Source organism: Oryx dammah, unplaced genomic scaffold (assembly GCF_014754425.2).
Source record: "Oryx dammah isolate SB20612 unplaced genomic scaffold, SCBI_Odam_1.1 HiC_scaffold_11081, whole genome shotgun sequence".
Classification (NCBI taxonomy): domain Eukaryota; kingdom Metazoa; phylum Chordata; class Mammalia; order Artiodactyla; family Bovidae; genus Oryx; species Oryx dammah.
In genome coordinates, this window is record NW_024080475.1 from 72999 (window position 1) to 95021 (window position 22023).

The 22023-nt window shown below is 38.7% G+C and overlaps 1 protein-coding gene across 2 annotated transcripts in view; it reads right to left on the reverse strand.

Moving 5' to 3' along the window:
• LOC120860529 (neuronal membrane glycoprotein M6-a) overlaps positions 1-22023 on the reverse strand; it is a 251228-nt gene that overhangs the window by 14394 nt on the left and 214811 nt on the right. For both annotated transcript variants that reach the window (XM_040236349.1, XM_040236350.1), the window contains exons 3-4: positions 17006-17162; positions 2528-2681 (exon numbers count right to left, since the gene is read on the reverse strand). In XM_040236349.1, the coding sequence (XP_040092283.1) occupies positions 2528-2681; positions 17006-17162 (311 nt within the window). The remainder of the gene's footprint in view (positions 1-2527; positions 2682-17005; positions 17163-22023) is intronic.

Genomic DNA, 22023 nt, shown 5'->3' on the forward strand with positions numbered 1-22023 from the left:
CATTCCTTCCAAAGAACACCCAGGACTGATCTCCTTTTCAGTTCAGTTCAGTTCAGTTGCTCAGTTGTGTCCGACTCTTTACTACCCCATGAATCGCAGCACGCCAGGCCTCCCTGTCCATCACCAACTCCCGGAGTTCACCCAGATTCACGTCCATCGAGTCAGTGATGCCATCCAGCCATCTCATCCTCTGTCTTCCCCTTCTCCTCCTGCCCCCAATCCCTCCCAGCATCAAAGTCTTTTCCAATGAGTCAACTCTTAGCATGAGGTGGCCAAAGTAGACAGCATATTAAAAAGCAGAGACATTACTTTGCCAACAAAAGTCTATCTAGTCAAAGCTATGGTTTTTCCTGTAGTCATGCATGGATGTGAGAGTTGGACTATAAAGAAAGCTGAGCACTGAAGAACTGATGCTTTTGAACTGTGGTGTTGGAGAAGACTCTTGAGAGTCCCTTGGACTGCAAGGAGATCCAACCAGTCCATCGTACAGGAAACCAGTCCTGAATATTCATTGGAAGGACTGATGCTGAAGCTGAGACTCCAATACTTTGGCCACCTGATGCAAAGAACTGACTCATCTGAGAATACCCTGATGCTGGGAAAGATTGAATGTGGGAAGAGAAGGGGATGACAGAGGATGAGATGGTTGGATGGTATCACCGACTTGATGGACACGAGTTTGATCAAGCTCCAGGAGTCGGTGATGGACAGGGAGGCCTGCTGTGCTGCAGTCCATGGGGTCGCAAAGAGTCAGACATGACTGAGCAACTGAACTGAACTATTGCTGTAACAGGGCTAAGGTTCAAAGAGCAGCTTTAATCATAGTCATGCTTCACACTTAGCAGATGTATGTCCCCTACAATATCTGGGATGTACTGGACTAAATATATTGCTTATCAGAAATTCAAACTTAACTGGGTGTCCTGTAATTTACCTGGCAACCCTCTCTGTGAGACTAGCCACATCTCTTCCAATTTTAATTTTTCAGATTAGAAGAACTAACGGAAGACATTTTAGTTGGGGGCGGGGAATGCTGAAGTTAGGGCTGTGGTTTTCCGAGCAGCTATTTTCCAGTGACCTCCAGCAGTAGGTGCCAAGGTTTCCTTTTCCTGTGTTTACATGGACATGATTCCAAGGTTAAAACTTTCCCCAGAGAAGACCTGTCCACGTTCCTTCCATCATCTTCTTGCCAAGAACCCCATGCACAGAGCAGATCATCCTGATTTTCATTCGCATCACGCAATGGGGGCTGAAACTCCTTCCATCAAGAGCGTAGGTGGACACTGTTTTGGAACATTGGGCTAGCTGGTGATGGACTGGTTCGACCATACCCTGCAGTCTGTCTACAGTCTAACTTCAGAGCCACAGTCTAACCTTGCGATCCCCTCTACTGAACTGTTTCCCACTTGCCTGAAGTACAGGGACACCTGCATTAGAGAAAAACATTTAGAATACTCTATTAGATTTTAAAGGTCTTCCCTGGTGGCTTGGATGGTAAAGAATTCACCTGCAATGCAAGAGACCTGGGTTCGATCCCTGGGTCAGGAAGATCCCCTGGAGAAGGGAATGGCAATCCACTAACAGTTGTGTTGTAAAAAAAAAAAATCAGTTTGAGCACATGACTTTGCATATCTTCTATAAATTCTGTAGCCCTCATATCATTACAAAGGATGGGATGGAATTCCAAACAGGTTAGGTGAGATTAGACTCAACTTTCCTCATTCATAGTTCAGTACTTGTTTCAACAGTGAGGCAGCTCACTTTGAGCCAAAAACAGACTCTGAAACTTGATGGAGAGAATCCAGTGCTGTCACTTACTAGCTGTGTCACCTTGGACAGGAAGTTAACCTCCTGGTACCTCAGTTTTGTCATTTATAAAGAGGATAAGCACAGGATCCACCACATAGAATTACTGTGAGAACTAAACAGGCAAACATATACAAACTATTGTAAGCTCTTATGCACATAAGAAATTATTATTATTACATGAGGTTTCAGCCCTAAATAAAAATAAACTAAGAGGACTACTGATTGATTTAGTATTTTTTGATTTTCTTTTTAAATTATGAAATGGTAGAGTTAATTTTTTCCCCTGTTTCAGAAAACAATGAAGTATCTATTTCTTAGGTGAGCTTCATAGCAGACTTCACAGACTATACAGTTTATCGGGGGAGAATGAAAATACTATGCAAACATTACACGGTTCATGTCATAAGAGTGACTTGCACTCACTCTGAAATTCCCTTAGTTTGGTTTTTAAAAAATGACTTAAACGTGAAGATTCTGATGCATCTCTCTCTTTGGTCGAAGTAACGATGGTTCCAAAGTGGTTTCGCTAGTTTGCTCAGTTGCTCAGTCATTTCCAACCCCTTGCGACCCTTAGGACTGTAGCCTGCCAGGCTCCTGTGTCCCTGGGACTTTTCAGGCAAGAATACTGGGGTGGGTTTCTGTTTTCTTTTCCATTACACTATTTTAAAATGAAGCAAACCATATGAGGTGCTGTATTTACAGCCAGGGATACACCTACCAAACTGACGAAGGTCCAGGCAGAGATTCGCTCCCTCCACTAAGGTGGTGTTTCGGCAGATGGTCCACAGGTTGAAATACATGTAAACTGGCAGTGAGGTGAATGCCGTGACTCCCAGCCAGGCCAGCATGAAAAGGTATGTCAGCATAATAAACTGCAACAGAGAAAAAGTCGAGACAGAAAACATATAATCTACTGGGAAGGAGGGATTCTGTGTTTAACCTACACAGCTCAATATTTATCACAACTCCGGTAGCTCCTGCCACCAGTAAAGAAGCTGAGAGATGGTGAACACGGATCACGAGAAGAAAGGGGCTGGAAGACTGCATCACAGAGGTTCTGATGGACAAAGGAAGAGTTCCTCCATCTGCTTCTTAACGCCTGTTTCATTCATGTATTGATCTCGAAAATCTCACCACACATTTTTTAAACTTTAGAAAACATTAACTGATAAATTTAAGATGTGATCCTGCATATTGAGTTAAAACTTTGCCACTAGCTTTGTATGACAACTAAATGGGCACAAATTCACATCATAAATATTTAAGCTACTTAATCATGTTTACATTTAACATTATAAGTATGATGACTCACAGGTCATTTTGGTATATAATATGAGTGTGTATTTCTACTCCTCTTTTTTAATGACTTTTGTAAACTTTAAGTCTAAATCTTCTTTCATGCATACTAATTTTACCTTTGACTGACTGGTTGATTTATCAAGCACTGACATGCCACTCATTCACTGTGTCCCCAGCCTAGATGTCACATTTCTTTAGAAGAAATGGGGCCTTAGAACATGCTGGTTAAAGGCACAGACTTCTGAACTGGAGTGACTCTAGGCTGCGTTTTATGCCTCTTTGTGGTTAATTGAGCAGAGCATGCCTGCCAAACTGATCTGAAATTACAATGACAGTTGTAATCCACAGTTGCAATCACTGCATGACTGTCGAGAGGCTGGAATGAGATGATTCGGTGGAAGCACTGAGCATCAAACCTGGCGCATACGGAGCCCAGGCAAAGTATTAGTACTTTTTATTCTAGGCAGTATTGTTGTAGTAATAGTAGTAGTAATAATCATTACTACTACCACCAAACATATATCTTGCCTGAATAATAGGAATGTGTAGAAGAAGGAAATTAGGCTTCATTTCACGTTTGGAGAAAATAAAAAGCATGAGAAGTTCTCAAGTCTGGGAAAATTATTTAATGAGGGCTTCCGCTGGAAGAGGAAGGCTCTCAGAAGTCTGGAAACTACCCCAAACTGAAGAAATCTTGTTAATGGAACTCCTGGGAGGAAAAAAGCTCTGTTTAGTAACATGTTCATTATTCAGAACTGTAGACCTCAGTTTACAATCTCAAGAAAAATGAGCATGATATTGCCCCTCCAGACCCAGTCCTCTGGAGGCGACTCAGAGCCCACAGGAGAGTCATCAGCAGGCCTTTTGGCTCCGTTCAGCCTTGTTTTCCTTTCCGACCCAGGGGACTTTTCAAAAGCTTCTTTTGATGGTGCTGTTCACAGTAGAATGGGACTTTGGATTCGGTGGGTTTACCCTCAAACTGGCCTGGAATTCTCTGAGCTGTGTTACTGCTGCTACTTCACAAGGCAATGGAAGGAGTGAATTCTGAAACCGTATTTGCTATAATGTCATAGCACAGTAATAAAGCTGAATTTTATGGAATCAATCTTTGCTGTTTTCATGAGGACTAGTGCGTTAACTTTTGTTCTAACATACAAAAGATTTTACTTCTGAGTTGGAGTACAAAACAGTTACATTTTAGGGAGTTCATAGTCACTAAGGTATCCATACTGAACATGCTAAAAATATAAGGCTATTTTCCTACTTTATGTTTTCCCTTAGAATCTGATAATTACTAAGATTGAAAAATTATTTGAATTGATAAAGTGTGATTCTAGGTAAAAATTCTCTATATGTAATAAAATATCTCATGATTATTATCTTACTTCTAGCTTTCCACTGCTAGTAATATGACAGGTATTTTGTTGTCTGAGCATTAAATAAATGAGTTACTCTTTTTTTCTAAACTGAGTTATAATTGGTATATATCATTGTATTAGTTTCAGGTGTATAACATAATGGTTTGATATTTGTATATATTGTGAAACAGTCATTGCAATAAGTCTAGTTGCCATCTGTCACCATATATTGTTATTGTTATAAATATTTTGTAAACTATTTATTCACATATAGTGTTTATTGCCTTGAACAACAATATATTTTACTTTCTAAACTAAACAGCAGTGGCCCTGTTTATAGAAAGGAGAGAGGGATGGGTCTTATGGAAGTCTGATATATAAAGTGGACTCACTGGCTTTTCCTATTTCAGCCACAATTTAATGTATCTCTCACTTATATTAAAACACTGACTATTTCCTCCTAATTCACAAAGAAAAATATCTCAGTAAAATTTCTTTGGTTTGGTTTAGATTAGTTAACTTGTTGATCTTAGATGGTAAAAACTGTCACTTTTTAATGACATTAATGTCATTTAATGCCATTAAATGATAAAGACCTGGGTGCCAGATTCATAATTAATATCCAGCAATCTTATTATCACATCATTATTGAGTACCATTTCATCAGAACATGCAAATGACTTTCACCATAGGTACCTTCTTGTTACCATAGTTCTTGTTTTGTGTTTTATTCAAAATACATTTGTTGAGGGTCTAATATGTGTTAGTATTACACTCAACAATCTTGCTGTGAATTCCTTCTTAGTGGCTTAAAATTTTAAAAAATATGTATTATTGTTTTGATTTCAACCTAGATGTTCTAATTATTGTTTGAAATTTAGAAGGGAGGTTGAAATATGGAACTGCAAGAAACAAGGTTTTCTTAGTCTTTGGAAGAAGGTTAAAACAGATGATTACCCCTTGATGATGCAGCTTTGAGATTACAGTGTATTTAACTTGAGAGTGACTTGTAAAAGGTAATTCATTTTTCATCTGAGTGCCTATGAATTTAAGCTTGATGTCTAAGAAAATCACACTTGGTTGAGCCATAGACTTTCTGGGGAACTTCAGCAGATGTGTACCAGTCTGGGTAAAAATAACATCTCAGACGTTAGCTGAACTGATGAAAAAGAGCCAGCTGACTCTGACTCCAAGAGTCTCTGAGTCTAAGGACTATGTAAACGCTGAAAAAATTAGCCATATATCACATTTAATGTTATGATATAATGAATAAATTCAGGCATAACGTAGACTCAAACTTCAGTGAAATGAATTAAATGGATCTATCAGTTCAGTTCAGTTCAGTTCAGTCGCTCAGTCGTGTCCGACTCTTTGTGACCCCATGAACCACAGCACGCCAGGCCTCCCTGTGGGTATATGCAAACATATACCAAACATGTACTGTTGGGTTCCACTCAGGAAACTGTCTATACAGTCTCTTTCTCATCAGTGTTTTACAGCACAGCTTATAAAAATACTTAGATAAAGTATTTTTTAACTCAGAGCTCCTTCATTTCACAAAAATATGTTTTCAGTGACATTTCTTCATTGGGAATGGATTTATAGAGTATCAGTTCAATCATGTCCCCACTTGAACAGCAAGAGGAAACAGCTGTAGATATGAAGGCAGAAACATCTCCGGGCTTAGAGATCTGGTTGTCCAGCAGTCTCGCTGGGTGAACGTGAGCTGAGGGTCATGCCTCTGACAGTGGTTTCCAACCAGGACACACAGTAGGATCATCTGGCAAATCTGAGAAAGAGATCAGGCTTTGCCCATGACAACTATATCTGAATTTACGATATCTTTGCAGACAATTTTAATGGGCATCTAACATGAAGAACTACTGCTCTATGGGACTCAGTAAAGCTCTCATGAGTACATCTGATGTGAAAACTTCTCTGATATTTTCCTTAGGCTCTTTAGGGTACTACACCTGAAGTCAGGAAAAAAAAAAAAAAGCACAATTGGAATGATTTGCCAGAAATCCATGCCAATGTCAACAATATAGCCAAATGCATAGATGAGTGAGGGACTGATATGAACCAAATTTGAAATCAAGATTTCCCAGATTCAGCACTATTGAAAATTTGGGCCAGAATATTCTTTGTTATGGATAGTGCCCTGTGTATTGCAACATGTTTAACAACATCCCTGATCTCTACTCAATAGAAAACAGTTACATAACCAAAATTTCTGTGTCTCCTGCGGGGAGAAGGCAAGGAGTAGGGAAACGGCATCTGGTTGAGAACCACAGATCTAATATGAGAGAATACCAAGTCACAGAAAAGCAAATGGACACCCGAATATGCTATTACTAAGAATGCAAAATGAAACAGCACTAACAATATTGAGCTCAGTAGGCTGTAAGAAGCACACGGTGTAAAGTTTACTGAAGAAAAAAATTACTTACATTATTAAGTAAATTACTTGAAAATATGCAATCATCATTATTGTCAACATTATGGCCTAAAGCTATCTTGGCACAACTGGTGATCAGAAACTTGCTTTTAAAAAAAACTATTTGCCATGTTTATACCCATTTTATCCATAATTGTCAAGACGTGGAAGCAGCTAAAATGTCCTTCAGTAGCTGAATGGAGGAATAAACACTGTGTTACATTCAGATGATGGAATATTATTCAGCACTAAGAGAAATGACTTATATAAAGCCACAGAAAAACATAGAAGAACCTTAAATGCATATGACTAAGTGAAAAAGTCTGAAAAGATTACGTAACGTGTGATTCCAACTATATAACATTCTGGAAAAGGCAAAACTATGGCGACAGTAAGAGGACAGGCGGCTGCCACGGGTGGAGAGAGGAGGATGAACGGGTGGAGGACAGGATTTTCAGGGCCGTGAAAGTATTCTGTTTTACACCATAGAGGCAGACATGTGTCACACACTTGTCTAAACACACCGAATGTGCAACACCAAACGTGAAGTCTCAGGTAAATTATGGACTTTGGGGGATTATCATGTGTCAGCTCATTAATTTTAGCAAATGTACCACCTGGTGCAGGATTTTGATCATGAGGGAGGCTGTTTAGATGTTGGGGTGGGGGATATTTAGGAAATTTCTATTAAAATATTTTCTGTTCAATTTTTCTCTGAACCTAAATTTGCTCTAAAAAATAAAATCAATTAAAAATATACTAATTGTAATGCTCTTCTTTATTACCTTGCTCTGGTCTTATTCATTCAACAAATCAAACTAGAATGCTTCAGAATATAGTACAGGATTCATCATGAGTTTGCAGTTGCCCTATCTAACACTTGGATGATTGCAGTATTCTAAACAGTTCATTCTAATTTGCACCCTTCAGGTTACTTATAGAGCTTATTTCTATTTTCCAAACCCTTGATCAAAGTCCTTTACTTTTTAATTCATTAATAATTAAAATGTCCCCTGTGTCAACAATGTGTACTGTACGAGGCCTTGGGTATATACTGGTCAAAAATGTCTTTCGAAGATTTTAATCACTCTCTGAACAAATACTGTAAGCCATCCATGTTCATCAGTGTGCTCAGCATATGTGTGCTTATGCAGGCTTTACTTTTTCAAGTGAAAGCAGAATTCAAATCAAATTATATTAGAGAGAAAAGCATCGCCAGCCTTTTTCCAACAAATGTTACTATAGAGGAAATTTCCCTTTCAGTTCAGTTCAGTTCAATCCAGTTGCTCAATCGTGTCCGACTCTTTGCGACCCCATGAATCACAGCATGCCAAGCCTCCCTGTCCATCACCAACTCCTGGAGTTCACTCAGACTCACGTCCATCATCGAGTCAGTGATGCCATCTAGCCATCTTATCCTCTGTCGTCCTCTTTCCCTCCTGCCCCCAACCCCTCCCAGCATCAGAGTCTTTTCCAATGAGTCAACTCTTCGCATAAGGTGGCCAAAGTACTGGAGTTTCAGCTTTAGCATCATGCCTTCCAAAGGTGAATGCTATTTTATTGTCAGTTACATTGTAAATATCTGAGAAATGGTCTTCTGACCAAGAATCCCAATATGATAATACTAGGCTCAGACATGGGCCTTCCTGGTGGCTCAGTGGTAAAGAACCACCTGCCAATGCAGGAGAAGCAAGTTCAATCCCTGGTGGAGAGGGGGTGGGAGTTGGGGTAGGGAATATCCCTTGGAGAAGAAAATGGCAGCCCACTCCAGTATTCTTGCCTGGGAAATCCCATGGACACAGGACTCTGGCAGGCTACAATTCCTGTGGTCGCAAGAGCTGGACACGACTGAGCGACTAAACCGCCAGCACCACCACCACCACCACCAGGCTTATTCATTCCTCAGTGAGCTTTTGATTTTATATCTTTAATATATGTCATCTCCCCATAAAGTAATTTAAAAACATCAACTATGGTAGCTAATCTTAAAATGAGAAAAAGATAAATTGAGTCTCAAAAATGTGGTAAAATTTCATGTTTTGTAAAACACTGATTTAAACCCAAAGTCAGAAAAATATAATTCTTTTTCTTCCTAAAAGAAATAATGAAATAAAAATCTTTTGGGTGGAGATTATTCCCAGTACAGTGGGCATGAGCCTTCTGATTGGAAAAGACAGGTATCTACTAAATAACCAATATTGCAAAAGACCATCTGTAATCCACAGTTCTCATTGAATCCCCAATCCAGTAGCCTGTTTAAATTATAACTTTTACATGTATGGAAATATTTGGCACATTAAAATCAATTGAACCAATTAAAAAAAAAAAGTATTTCTATTTGCAGTGTCACCAGAACATATAAAATCGAGGTTACTCACAGTAGAAGCAGTTACTGTCAGTGAATGGATTCAGGATGCCACATTAGGATTCATAAAGCCTATGAATTGGAGGATATTTTCTATCTATCCTTAAGGTGAATTTCTAGCTTTATTATAAAATTTGATTAAAAAATCTATATGTGCAAGTGACTTCATTTAAACTAGAATATCTCTATAAGCAGAAATTGAAAATTCATTAGTTATAGATATATCTCCTTAGAACTTTTCAGTTCAGTTCAGTTCAGTCGCTCAGTCGTGTCCGACTCTTTGAGACCCCATGGACTGGGCACGCCAGGCCTCCCTGTCCGTCACCAGCTCCCGGAGTTTACTCAAACTCATGACCATTGAGTCAGTGATACCACCCAACCATCTCATCCTCTGTCATCCCCTTCTCCTCTCACCTTCAATCTTTCCCAAGAACTTTTCAGTGGGCGTCAAATTCTAAGATTTAATTTTATATTAATTAAATAAAAAACTGGGGGTTTTAAATATTCTGTAAAAATGAAAACGGACTATTATCCTGCTATGTACAATTAATCTGTGATAACTGTATTTTAACATATTTTTCCCCACATTTTATTTTATTTAGTTATTTTGGTTCCATTGTGTGGCATGTGCGATCTAAATTCCCTGATCAGGGATTGAACCCTTACCCTCTGCAGTCGAAGCACAGCATCTTAACCACTGGACCTCTAGGCAAGTCCGTCAACAATTTATTCATTCTGTATAACTGAAAGTTTGTACCCTTTGATCACCATCTCCCCATTTCCCTACTCTCAGCCCCTGGCAACCACCATTCTACTTTCTGCTTTTATAACAGGATTGCTTTTAACAGAACTATTTTGTTTAGGAAGACATGAATCAGAGAGTGTTACTTCATGTCTCTAGTTTCCTTTTTCAACAGTTCATTAAATGTATGAGAAATGATGTGATGAGAAAGTAGTCTCTGTGGTGTTCCTTCCCAAAGTCCAAAGCCCCAGTCCAAATCAGGAGAAATATACCAGACAGATTTCAATTCAGGTACGTTCTATAAAATGCCTAACTACTCCCCCACAAAACTTTCTAGACCACCAAGAACAAGGGAAGTCTTGGAAAATGTCACAGATCAGAGCAGCCTCAGGAGGAATGACTGGCCTGTGACATGCTATCTGTACTCCCTGAGTGGGATACTAGGAGAGAAAAAGAACGCTTGATTTAGGAAAAACCAAGGAAGCCTGAACACAGCGTGGACTTTAGTCAATAGTAACGTTCCTATGCAGGCTCGCTAGCTGTGACAAATGTACCAGCTAAAGTAAGATGTTACTAGGGAAAACTGAGTTTGATGTATATGGACATTCTCTGTACCGTCTTCACCATTCTGTACATCTAAAACTACTGTAAGATTAAAAGCTTGCTTTTGAAAAAATGCTTTAGGATTTTAAAAATTTGTGTGGGTTACTTAATCGTGTCTGACCTTTGCGACTCCATGGACTGTAGTCCACCAAGCTCCTCTGTCCATGGAATTTTCCAGGCAAGAATATTGGAGTGGGTTGCCATTTCCTTCTCCAGGGGATCTTCTCAACCCAGGGATCAAACCTGGGTCTTCTGCATTGCAGGGAGATTCTTTATCATTTAGCTATAGGGAAGTCTTTTAAAAATATAAGGAGCATTTCATAAATGCTATGAAATTATATCCTAGGATGATCTGATAGATGATCTGATATATAGAGAAGTCTAATGAGAATGAAAATGCCAATGAATATACAAACTTTAAAAAGAATAATTTAGCAGAAGATTATATTTCATGATTTGAATAATCAAAAGAACAGAAATGAACACAAAACAAAACCTCGGCTCAATATTTTTGAGAAGTTATTTTAATTTGAATTGAATTCCAACCACGACCTATGGTGACTGGGAAGGAAGCAGGATGATTTTAGACTTTTTTTTTCAATTTTTGCTTTCCAGCAGTTTTAAGTATTTCAAAATTAAAAATTCCAACACTAGAAGATTTACTTTTTATAAGAAATTTTCCCATTCTGTCAATGTCATCTTCTAAGGCTAACCAAAATTTTTTGTTCATTTTTATGTTCAAAACCCAAATAGAATGAGACCATGTTTTCTGCTTTTGCCATAGTTTATGTACCAGCACAGTTCATAACTGCATGGTCAAACTTAGACTGGTCCACTGTCCTGTTTAGAGTCCAGTTCTGAAACTATAAGTGCACGTGTGAGATCTGCTTCAGATACTTGCGGCAAATATTTCTAAATATTACCACTATGCTTTAAGCAGTTTTGTTCCCCCATTCCGCTTTATGTCCTATTGAGAGAATGCTAAAATGCTTGCTATAATCTGAAAAAAAAAAAATGCTGTGTGCCTTCTTGAGGTTAGATTTAGAATATCCTAGAGAGAGACTACGGAGAAGGCAATGGCACCCCACTCCAGTGTTCTTGCCTGGAGAATCCCAGGGACGAGGGAGCCTAATGGGCTGCCATCTATGGGGTCGCACAGAGTCGGACATGACTGAATCAATTTAGCAGCAGCAGCAGCAGAGAGAGACTGAGACTTATTTGAAGAGCTTGGCAGTCTTGGATCAATGGTGTTATTATTTTTAAAATTTACTTTTGAAGACACTGAATTTTAGAGATAGACTAGAATGCAGAGTTCCTTGATGACAACTTTACTTAGAGAGTTACCTTAAGATTCTTTTAGAAGCGGTCATCACAATCGACTACTGAGTTATTTCACCTCGCACAGAGCATCCTTGTCTTATAAAAAGAGATAATTCATGATTGTGGATAAAAGCCAAGGTTAAAATGAGGACATCTCTGCCATGAAGGAAGGAACTTTCCAGTCACCAATGAATTATATCGCTAAAATGTAAAACAAAAGGGGCTGGTGAATTATTAAAAACTCTCACAGCCAGATAATTCTCCTATGAAATTAGCCCAAATAAAACATAAATGACAAGACAAATCCTGATTATGAGGTTAGTGAGAGACTCTGTGCCACAGGCTTGAATGCAAACCTGACTCCACCACCCACCATGTACTCATCTCTTGGTGGCAGATTCATCATCTATGAAATAAAGGTAATTATTAATATTTACATCTCAATAATACTGGTACCTACTCACATAGTTTGGAGGATTAAATATCCTAGTATTCCGTAAAGTCCCACGCATAGCAACTGGCATATATAAGTACCTAACAAACATTTCCTATTATTAATACTGGATTTATTATTAAAACTTAAAGTTAGGAAAATGAGCCATGAGTCATGATACACTCTGTAAAGGTAATTCTACAGAGTAACATGTCTAATATACAGTCAAAATCTATAAATATCTGAGGCTAATAGAAAAGATTAAAACAATAAATACAGCTGGTCTTCCTTTTTGACATCCTTGAATTTAACCAATGATGAATGGAAAATATTTTAAATATTTTAAATATGCCAGAAAGTTCCAAAAAGCAAAACTTGAATTTGCCACATGCCAGCAACTATTTCATAGCATTTATGCTGACAATTATAGAGTTTATATTGTATTAGGTATTATAAGTAATTTAGAGATGATTTAAAGTATATGGAGGGATGTGTGTAAGGTTAAATGCAACACTACACTGTTTTATATAAGAGATTGTGGGTCTTGGTCTCTATAGGAGTCCTGGGACCAATCCCCTCAGATACAGTGGATGACTGTAAATACATATGTTTCTTTACCCGTTAAATGAGGTAAAAAGTAACTGCCTGTTTTTGTTACTTTAAACATCGTGTGTGCTTCCCAGATGGTGCAGTGGTCAAGAATCCGCCTGCCAATGAAGGAGATACAAGAAACATGGGTTCAATCCCTGGACTGGAAAGATCCCCTGGAGTAGGAAAAGGCAAGCCACTCCAGTGTTCTCGCCTGGGAAATCCCATGGACAGAGGAGCCTGGTGGGCTACCACAGTCCATGGGGTCGCAAAGAGTCGGACATGACCAACACACACACACACACACACACTGCAACATAAACACTCTGTGTGGCATACTGTTACTGTTTGTTATGAGTCAAAATTGTGTTCCTCTGAAATTCACATGATGAATTCCTAACCCCCCATACCACAGAATGTAACCTTACTTGGAGACGGGGCATTTGTAGAGGTAGGAAAACTAAAAATGAGGACGCTAACCCAATGTGACTGGGGTCCTTCAGAAAGGGAAATCTGAGCAGCAGACATGTGGACAGACACCAGGTAAAGATGAAGGCCGTGGCTGGGGTGACGCTTCTACAAACCCGGATCACCAAAGACCACCAGCGCCCACCGGAGCTTAGAGGAAAACAGCTTCCTCATGGCCCTCAGGAGGAACCAGCATTGCTGACACCTTGATCTTGGACTTGAAGCCTCCAGAAATGTGAGACAATACGTTTTTGCTGTTTAAGCCACTCAGTTCATGGTACTTTGTTATGGCAGCCCTAGCAAATGAATGCATATACTTTAAAATTTTTTAGTCTTATAGAATACTTAGAGCAGGTAGATTTATGGAAAATAAATGCATTAATTTCCAAGGAAAGTAGCACATTTAAGAACTCCATTACTTCAACGGTGTTGGGCTTAAAAATCTAATGCGTCAGAACTAGCATAGATAAAATTTGAGATCCATATTGCTGTCATAATGAGAAATTTTTAGAACAATAGCGATGGGTGTAACAGGTATCCCAAGATTTCAAGATGTGAGCCACTGAATAGCTCCCAAATTGCAACCGAATAAATGTATTTTTTGGTTTAAAAACTTAATGGGGAAGAAATTCAAAGGAGAGAAAATATTTCTGTATTTATCAAATTTAAGTTTACATTTAATATGTTCAGCAACATTTGACTTGTACTCATGTTGGTGCCATTTACTATTTAATTTAGATAAAAATTGTTACTTAGAATAGTTAAATAAATTTTCACATGCTCTTAATAAACTAGCAGTCCTCACCCCTAAAAGTTAATACCATTTTATGTGCCTCACATTTAGGATTCTAGGGACAGCATTAAAAATCTGAAATGAATTTGAAGTGGTCTTGATGCTGCACGATAGAAGTGCATAACGCAGGTCAAGTTATGTTTTCAAGAGATTCATTAGGAAAAGACAATAGCATTTAGCATCTTCTATTCAGAGATGCAATGCCACTTTAAAATAAACTGCATTTATGCATTGGGCACAATTCCATTTTGTGAGCAGAATCAGTTACTAGTGACCACTTTACATTTTATACAGCATGAAAAAACAGGGATAGAATAATACTTTTCTTTCAGCACTAACTCTGAAAGCTGATTCTATAATATAATACGGTTGTTTCAAGAAGTTTTTTTCCACCTGTTAATATCACTCAGAACTCCAAATAGAAATTCATCAATCTATTTTCAAAAAGACATTTTTAAAGCTAAGGAAGACTGCTTAAACAGGCTAACAGGAGAATTCATAAAACAAATAATAGACTGTAAGATACAATTTACCTACAAATTGGGGGCGGGGCGGGGTGGGGGGGAAAGCAGCAGAATGGAAACGAGAAAGCAAAAAACATAAGCAGCAGGACAGTGTGACTTATAAAACATTATTATTTTCCCCCTCTGATTCCACGGAGCCCTGAGTCCTGCATGAGCAGGGAGCTGGGTGTGCAGCGGGAAGAGAGGCTGGCAGGAGTGTGCCCTGCGCGGTCCGCAGCTGCCACTGCCCACCTCTGGCGGTGGCGGAGCTGGTCTCTTTCTGCAGGCGCTGGTCCCCTGCCTAGAGCCCATGTTGGGACAGCCCAGGCCTGACTCAGCGCCCTCCCTGCTGCACTGATGCTTCTGCAAAACACACAAAGCGCAGCTCTGCTTCTGCCCTGGTTCCGCTCGTTCCCGGTGCAGGGAGGGTGCTCAAGGAGCGGGTGGGCTACGGTGTGGGTCCCCGCTGCCTCACCTCAGCGGGAGCCCAGGCCGCTGCCGCCACCATTCTGGGCTGGTAAGTGCGACGGCTGACAAAATTGTTACTATTATAGAAAAAATGTGGCTTCTGGTTTTGCTTATCTTTGAAATGTTTGAATGGCAAGCAGATAATCATTAATGACACATAAACAGGCGGTTTCTTCCAGGACTTTTTGTTTCTGCGTACAATCCTATGCAGAAACTTCACAATCTCAATGAAACAACAGTCAGCTGCCCTCTTCCAGGCACAAGGTCACTCCTCAATGGTAAAAGTGTGCTCAGAGACCCTTTTTCTCTGTGATTCTAGTGCTTCAGAATGAGGGACTCTTCCAGCTAGACTGCGCTTTAGAGATGATCTAATGTCTTTATGATATAAGAGAGTAAACTGTGATCTGGAGGAGTTAAGTGGTTTGCTAGGACAAACTGGTGTTATAATGATACTGTCCTAATTATAAGAAAAAGTCTATCATTAACTGAATTCTTCATAGTCTACTGGCACAGTATTTGTTGTTGCTTAGTGACTAAGTCGTGTCCGATTCTTGCGACCCCATGGACTGTAGCCTGCCGGGCTCCTCTGTCCATGAGATTTCTCAGGCAAGAATACTGGAGTGGGTTGCCATTTCCTTCTCCAGGGCATCTTCTTCACCCAGGGATCGAACTCATGTCTCCTGCATCGGCAGGCGGGTTCTTTACTGCTGAGCCACCGGAGAAGCCCTTGGCAGAACACAAGTGAACCTAAAATCACAGTGTCCTTTCTCAACAGAGAAATCCCTTAGGTATCACTAAAAACTGGCCCAGTGGATATTCATATCTTACTTATTAATCTAAGATCTTTAGCTTAACTTCCTTTGGGTCTGTAATTTGATATTGTTGATCCTAACACTGAGCTATTACAATAAACAGTGTCCTCCAAACAAGCCTTACAAGAAATTATTGCAGAGACAACAACAAATACCCATAACATGGGCAAACTATTATCTCATGTTATTATCATTGTGGACACTGAGCAAATAGTACAACTTTTACAAGCTGGTGGAGAAAACGGTGTCTTTGAACTTTTCTGTAAGACTGAAATAAATTACACCATCCTTATTAGAGACACCTTACATAATAGGAAATATATGCTGTAATTAAATATATATTCTCATATAATATTAGGAAATAAGAAAAACTGTTAGTTAAAAATGGAAGCTCCAAGTTTGTAAAAATTACTCTGCATAAACATATGAAAGTACTTTAAACCATATTACTCTTAATTTTCATCTCTCTGCTTAAATTTTCTGCACTGCATTATCTCTTGACTATAAGTTTGATTTACCATTAAATATCAATAAGAATTTAAAACCTAAATAAGTATAATATAGGGTAATTCTTACCTTACATCAAAACTAAACAGAAATTACAGTTCCCACTCAAATTTACAGTAAAATATAGAAACATATATTTAAGGAGGAGAGACATGCATTTATCTATAAATTGAAGACAGATTTTTCTATTATTCTAAATATTATATGGGAAGCCCAGTGTCATTTGGGAAAAACAAAATATAAATCAGTCAACAGTTTGCTGCCTCCAGAAGCAAAACGAGTTGTATTACATGCAATTTGAGAATTTGAACCTGAATTTTCACATGTAATAACCTTAAATTAGAAAATAATATCATTACTATTTTAAATAGCCATCACAGGAGGGAATGTTACTGTGTTAAAAAATATATATTACTTCCATTCCTGGCAGATGAACACAAACACCAGAGTGCTACTGAAATAAACCCGCATGAAGCTCTGAGTGCAAACAGAGAACGTACCCACGCGCTCACGCATCTGCCGCAAGTGGTGATTTTGAAATCCCCGTAAAGATCTTTGATAGCCCCGGTTGTGAAGAAGCCTTCCACCATCAGCAGAATGCCGTACACAAAGAAGGCAGCTGCAATTCCGTAGATGACATACTTGAAGATGTCAATCCTGGAAGGAAAGACCAAATGATTTAGTTCAACAACTCTTCACGGCTCATCTGATCCAGAGCAGTGGACGCCCACGTGCTCAGGGCCCTTTGGAAGGAAAGCTATGGAATATTTATGTTCATGATGAAGGCTGGATTTCTTAAACATTTTTGCTTTATATGCCTCGTGCTCATACATTTTCTTCTGCCACTTCCAGGATTTGTTGGCTTCTCATGTTTTTAAGTTTTTCCTCTTCCACTGCACCGTCCCCTCTCCCCTGGTTCACACAAGGTAGCCCTGGGTGAGCAGTGGATCATACTGGACTTTGCTGGGATGAATTTGATAAGTAGGATAATTACCATATAATTTTTTAAAAATTATGACAAAATAGCAGATACAAGGTTTAGGTATTAAACACTTGAGTTTTTAAGACATTACGACATTACAAGAGGAAGAAAGCTTTAGGCTAATGATGCATTCATTTCTGATAAAGTAACAATCTCATATTTTTCTTATAGTCAATTGTAATTATGTTTTATTTCACACTTACTGTGATGGTTTCATCATTAATAGTTTCTGTTGACAATAATGAAAAATTATGATTTTATAGCTGTTATAATTTTGACAATTAAACATTTAAGGAAGAATCACTAATGGAATATTATGTAATCCAAAATCACTGTAGATGGTGACTGCAGCCATGAAATTAAAAGATGCTTACTCCTTAGAAGAAAAGTTATGACCAACTTAGATAGCATATTCAAAAGCAGAGACATTACTTTGCCAACAAAGGTCCATCTAGTCAAAGCTATGGTTTTACCTGTGGTCATGTATGGATGTGAGAGTTGAACTGTGAAGAAAGCTGAGCACCGAAGAATTGATGCTTTTGAACTGTGGTGTTGGAGAAGACTCTTGAGAGTCCCTTGGACTGCAAGGAGATCCAACCAGTCCATTCTAAAGGAGATCAGTCCTGGGTGTTCTTTGGAAGGAATGATGCTAAAGCTGAAACTCCAGTACTTTGGCCACCTCATGCAAAGAGTTGACTCATTGGAAAAGACTGATGCTGGGAGGGACTGGGGGCAGGAGGAGAAGGGGATGACAGAGGATGAGATGGCTGGATGGCATCACTGACTCGATGGACATGAGTTTGAGTGAACTCCAGGAGCTGGTGATGGACAGGGAGGCCTGGAGAGCTGGGATTCATGGGGTCACAAAGAGTTGGACACGACTGAGCAACTGAACTGAACTGAACTGAACTGAGCCAAATTATAGAATAATTCCCCAGAGAAACGGGAAAGTATTTTTTTCTCTTCTGACAATTGAGTGCCCATGTATTCAAGGGGGAGAGAAATATACATTGTCTATAAATTGCAGATGGATTTTGTTGTTGTTGTTGTTCTAGATATTGTATGGGAACCCTCAAACCCTTTGGAAATTAAAAAATCATAAATTAATCAGTTTTCCTGCCTCTAGAACCAAAACTAGTAGTTGTGGAGCCATGGTATGAGGTGAGATATACATATTAGTTGCAGTTCTGTGTTTGTGGTCTTCATATCCATTTGAAAGAGAATTTCTCTTTATTTCACTGGCCAAAGTTGATTTTTACTCTCCTCAATAAAAGTGAGTGTCACAGATAGGGTGGCAAGAAATGAAGGACAGATGCTGTTGACTTTATACAAAAGGGTAAAGAATGAATAGGAAGCTCGATTATACTGATGGAGAGTCAGAAACTTTGGATGCTATGACAATATTAAAAAAAAATATGTCATAGCATAAGTGAACTTGTTGCATGTAAAAGAGCAAGAAGAGTTTGCTGATATTCAGTGTGCCAGAGCGAAGGTTTAGTGACCGATTCCCACTGTCTGAAAAGTCTAAATATTCCACAATTCTCTTTGTCACGGGCAATGAAGCAGATGACGTGAATTGTATCAGCCCATCATGCATGTGAAACAATCTGAGGATTTCAACATTCAGATCCCATTTGATATCACTAACACTTTGAAGAGTTTAGTTAAACCAAACTTGTATGGGTTTTTCCATACAATGCTTAGGTTAAAATGACCTATTTAAAAATATATTTTAATTTTTATTTGAGAACGAATTCACATTTAAAAGAAAAGTTGCATAAAATGAATAGTACAAAAAATCCTGTAAACCCTAAACCCTTGATCTACTTTATGACATTTTCCCTCATTTACCTTGGGTTTTTCTCTTTTGGGATAATTTTATCTGAATGGAGAGAAATTCTCTGCAGTACAATGATCGATCTTAAGAAATATAATGCTGATAAAATAGACAGCCAGTGGGAATTTGCTATTTTAAGCAGGGAGCTCAAACCCAGTGCTCTGTGATAAACTAGAGGGATGGGATGGGATGGGATGGAAGGTGGGAGGGAGACTCAAGAAGGAGGGGACATATGTATACCTATGGCTGATTCATGTTGATGCACGGCAGAAACCAAGAGAATATTGTACAGCAATTATCCTCCAATTAAAATAAAATTTAAGAAATATAATGTTGATAGAGTACTTGTGTCAAATCTATAATTTATATTCTAATTTTATTAACTGGACTGACCTATAGCATTTCCCCCTTGCAACGTGGGGTCCAGTCCAGAGGAAAGTACTGCTTTCATTTGCCATGTTTCTCCCTAGTGTCCTTTAGCTCAGAACACATCTGCAGCCTGTCTTTGTCTTCGGGACATTAACATTGCTGAGAAATACAACCCACTCCCTCCTTACTAAATACACTATTCTTCATCGGGGGTTTGTCTGATGTATCTTCATGGTTAGATTCAGATTACTCATTCTTGGCTACATACTACTAGGTAGGTGATAACTCTGTGCATCTGATACTATAAAATTAGTAGTGGTGCTGATTTTTATCATTTAGTTGGTGATGTTTAATTTCTGTACTGACTTCTGAGTTTTTTTCAAAACATCCTCTGCCTGTCTCTCAAAAGGATACATGGGATAGTTTTTAGTGCCTACCAGAAAACTGCAGGATAATTTTCTCTTCCCAAGATCTCTAACTCAAAACCGTTTACACCATATAAGGCAAAATTCACCTTTTTTGCCACATAAAGTAATATTTATAGGTGTAGGGATTAGGAATTTAGTGTATTTAGAATGAAGCATTTGTTTTTTAACCTATTGCAGTAGCCAAGATTGCTTTTTTTCCCTCTTGTAACAACTGTTGCCTGTAAAAACTTTTTCTAAGCATAAAAATATTGGTAACTTTTAGAGATATATGAGCAAAGTAAATATGCCTGTACAGTTCTTTCTGGAGATACTTCTGATTCCCTCTTTTTTACTCTGAGAAGGATCCAGGTGAGCATAAGCAGCAACTTGGGACATGAGAATATATAGGTGCCGAAAGGCAAAGCATCTTCCTAGATTCAGAGACTAGAGATCATTTTTACAAAACCAAAAAAGCATCCCGACAACCTCTTACTGATTGTCTTTATTTCAATCTGTGTGTTATTCCAGTGAAACTACTGTGTTCTCTAAAAAGATCCTAAGAAGTAGGGATGGGTGCATTTTTTATTAAGGAGTAAGGGTCACAGTCCCAAACCCAGGATACTACTCACTGAGGCATTCCGATTCAGTCACAAGAAAACCATGAATAATCTCTGCTTCTGTTCCACACTGTTTTGGATGGACTAGCCCATCAGAGGTCATCCTGTGTTATATAATCACAAGGTCCTAGTGATCAGTGAAACAGAGATTTGGGAAAGTCAGGGTCAGATGCAGGGAGAAATCTGAAGACACTCCATGGCTGGCTTTGAAGAGGGAAGGGGGCCCTGAGCCAAGGATGCAGGTGCCCCTGGAAGCTGGAGCAAGTGAGAACGTGGATTCTCTCCTGGAGCTGCCAGATGGAGCAAAGTCCTGCCAACCCCTTGATTTGACCCCATTTCAATAAGCCCAGTGAGATCCATTTCAGACTTCTGACCTCGAGAAATGTTAAAAAATAATAAATGTGTTTTTCTAATCCAGTGGATTTGTTGTAACTTCTTACAGCAGTAAAGGAAGCTATGCACCACTATTATGAACATCATTTAAGATAAATCCTTGGGCAGTGTAGGTCATTTCTCTGGGATAAATTCCTAGAAAATTTTAAGGTGTGCATTGTGAAATAGTGTCCAGAAAGTTCGTGCCAAAATAAAAATGCATGGATAACCAGTAAGAGGGTCTATTCTCTGTTTCCCAATACTGAGAATTACCATTTAACTTTTCTAATAAACTGATAGTTTAAAAGCAATGTATTATCATTTTAACTAATTTTCTTGGTTTAGTGGTATGGATAAACATATTTATAAGCTATTAGTCATTTGCATTCTATAAGAAACATGTTTTTATATTTTGCGAATTATTCTACTAGAATATGTAACCTTTTCTTGAATTTATTCTATTAAAATTAGGAAATCTTGTTAGGTAAGTGGTAAATATATTTCTCAGTTTTTAAACACCTTTTAACTTTTTATAATCCTTTAATGAGTAAAATTTAATTTTTATTATCTCAATTCTATATATTCTTGTAATTTCTTACATTGTTTACATACTTCTTGCTCCATAAGAAGTAAAACTTAAACCTGTGTGTGTGTGTGTTAGTCGCTCAGTCATGTCCAACTCTGTGATCCCATGGACTGTAGCCCACCAGACTTCTTTCTCCATGGGATTCTCCAGGCAAGAATACTGGGTGGGCTGCCATTCCCTTCTCCAGCGGATCTTCCCGACCCAGGGATCGAACCTGCGTCTCCTGCATTGCAGGCACATTCTCTCCTGTCTGGGCCACCAGGGAAGTCCCCTTTAAATCTGTACTTTTACAGATTAGTTTACTCTTAAATTTTAACTTTAAATCCATCTGAAAAATTTCTGGTAAAA